Raw genomic sequence first — 2,951 nt, 5'->3', positions numbered from 1 at the left:
CTATACTATAAAAAAATAAAATAAAATAAAAAATTGCCCCTTTTAGACTTGCACTCTATTTATTTACTAACTGCTTGTTTTCTTTAAAAAAAAATAATAAATAACACTTGCTTCTCTATTCTTTTTGCATTCTATCTATTTGTTTTATTTTTATTTATTATACAATTATAATTCGGACTTTCTAACTTCTGATTAACAAAAGCAAAAAAGGCCTCTAACACTAGCTTGCTCTATTCTTTTTCTATACTATCTGTTTTCTTTTTATTTATTATATGATTTTTAAAAAGCCCTTGCTACGTGTACTGCGCTAAGCTAACTGAGACTTGTAATAGTACTTGTATATCATTGCTCTCTTGTGTTTATTTTGATTGCTTCCATTGTCCTCATTTGTAAGTCGCTTTGGATGAAAGCATCTGCTAAATGTCTAAATGTAAATGTAATTTAAATGTCTTCGATTGCATTTATTATTTGTACTGTGCCAGCCCCCCAATAATAGCAATAAGCTTTGTGCCTTTGGTACTTTTAATATAAAACAAAGCCTCAGCTTTCAAATTCTGTCAGTTTTATAACGAAATACAAACAATATGCCTTACAATAAAGTTTTTCACATCATGTTTTCACGTCATTGATCATGTCTGTCCTGTGTTAGAGCCACAGCATGGTCACTCGTGATCTATTCCCTCTGAATGTGCATTCTCAATGGCCACATCTGCATACTGAAATGTGCTTGTGCAAAAAATATAATTTATTATTATTATTATTTTGTGTGTGGCTCAGGGAGAGCAGAGCTCTATCGCCCTCTATTGGCCAGACACCACTGATAATGAATTGTAGTTTTTGACTCACCAGTGATTTCGAGATCTACTACTTTGCTGCCATATTCTCTGTCTCCACTCACATAACAGTGAAATTAATCTTCATCCTGAAATGTGAGTTTCTCTAGTCGTAGAGAGACGTCTCCATCCTTCAGTCCACCAGACTGATCTGACCGCAGAGCCAAAGAGCTTCGGTTCCTGAAACATTCCTGGATGTCCTGGATCTTCCCATGATTATAGAGCAGAACAGGGTTGTTGAACTGATCGTGACGGTACCAGCGGATCTCCAGAGCTTCAGCGTTCTCAGGAGGAGAGGTCCAGCAGGGAACAATCACTGTGGATCCCACATGAGCCACTATAGGCTCACCAGGAACCACTACAATAAACGACACTGACAGACAAAGACACACTCAGTGAAATATACAGTGTGTTAGTCTTCAATCTGTTTTTATTTAATATCAGTTTAATTTATCATATAAAATGAATATAACATGTAAATTTAAAATCATTGTTGTTCTGTGAATTTTCAGTCTTTTACTAGGAATCTATGCATTTGGGAATTTCACAGGGAATTTCCCGTTCAGATTGTGAATTCGCGAATTCTTCCACATTGATGAACAGAAAACCGATTGGTTTTAAAGTGAATCCTGTGCTTCATACATTGCTACACTATTGACTATAAAACCTACAACAGACGTTTTTGTTTGCGAAATATCTCGCTTTACCTAACAGTAGGGAGAGTGGGGGACGGTTGCAACGCTTCTGCATTTCCTTCAGTTTCTCAGAGACTGTTTGTATTGGAAAGCCAAAATTGAAATAAAATAAACCCACATCTGTCAGCTACTCACCTACACTGCTGTAACATGTGTACATATGATAATATACGTACAATTTATACTTGAATAGACAGAGTCAAATGTTGCAACTGACCCCGCAACAGGGGATGGTTGCAACATTAATTAAAATGGAATTAAAACCATTCTTAAATATAATTTTTAAATGTCTTTATTTTATTTGTGCACAGATAGGGTCTTCAAACTGGCTGTTATTAAGCCTCTCATCAAAAAACCACAACTTGACCCCAAAGAACTAGTTAATTACAGACCGATCTCGAATCTCCCTTTTCTGTCCAAGATACTAGAAAAGGTAGTATCCTCACAATTATATTCCTTCTTAGAGAAAAATGGTATCTGTGATTTAATCTAGATTAAAGACCCATCTCTTTAACCTGGCTTACACGTAACACACTAACACATTTCTAATATTCAAATCCGTTAAAGGATTTTTAGGCTGCATTAATTAGGACATCCGGAACCGGGAACACTTCCCATAACACCCGATGTACTTGCTACATCGCTAGAAGAATGGCATCTACGCTAATATTAGTCTGTTTCTTTCTTATATATGTTGTGGTAAGGGACAGCATGTTGGGACAACAACAACGTGTTGCAACTGTCCCTACACTACTGACAGCCGTGATAAAACTTTGTAAATTATCTTGACACAATATCTTTGACACATGCTAGCTATGCCTATTAGAAGCTCAGAAAACAGTGATTAAAATGATATGACTTTACAATGCTTCACACAAGCAGCTTAGGCAGTATGACAAAAAAATTCTGATCATAAAAAAAATACTGTTTTAAAATATGAATTTATCTCCTTAGGCCTGTATAGAATATTAAAGCCATAAAACTGACTGAAATCCAAGCGTGTTTGTGTTCTTACCAGACGTCTCTATGAGGAGATTCAGCAGTAAAGCAATAATAATCGACAACATGCCTGTGAAAATACAGATAGACTCCCATAAAACAAACTCTGAGGGAGATTCTTCCAGAATAAATGATATAAGAGACATAATCGATCAGACTGTTGTATTCAGTGAGTAAACAAACTCACCGGAGACAAAGATAAAGACAAAGTCTTTAAGGCATGATCTCTTTGTTTCATTCATTGGCGTATCGTTTCATTTATCCAAGGAAGCTGTATTTTTCTATCTGATTTCTTCCGACATTTAATACATTTATCTTCAATACGACTGATATTAATCATGAATTCATCACAACATTTATTTACTTGATTATGTTGTAATACTTCATTTCAACTTACTTGGGGGGGGGGTACAATACTACAATA

The 2,951-nt window shown here is 35.4% G+C and overlaps 1 protein-coding gene across 1 annotated transcript in view; it reads right to left on the bottom strand.

The window, feature by feature from the left end:
* LOC107740759 (myelin-oligodendrocyte glycoprotein-like) overlaps positions 1–2,595 on the bottom strand; it is a 13,310-nt gene extending 10,715 nt beyond the window's left edge. The window contains exon 1 of the mRNA XM_016553266.1: positions 2,544–2,595. Coding sequence (XP_016408752.1) covers positions 2,544–2,595 — 52 coding nt within the window. The remainder of the gene's footprint in view (positions 1–2,543) is intronic.
* Between the last annotated feature and the right edge of the window lie 356 nt (positions 2,596–2,951).

Source organism: Sinocyclocheilus rhinocerous, unplaced genomic scaffold, assembly GCF_001515625.1.
Source record: "Sinocyclocheilus rhinocerous isolate Xijiao unplaced genomic scaffold, SAMN03320098_v1.1 scaffold1456, whole genome shotgun sequence".
NCBI classification, from domain to species: Eukaryota; Metazoa; Chordata; class Actinopteri; order Cypriniformes; family Cyprinidae; genus Sinocyclocheilus; species Sinocyclocheilus rhinocerous.
The sequence above is the reverse complement of the archived record's forward strand: the minus strand, read 5'-3'. Positions and strand labels throughout refer to the sequence as shown.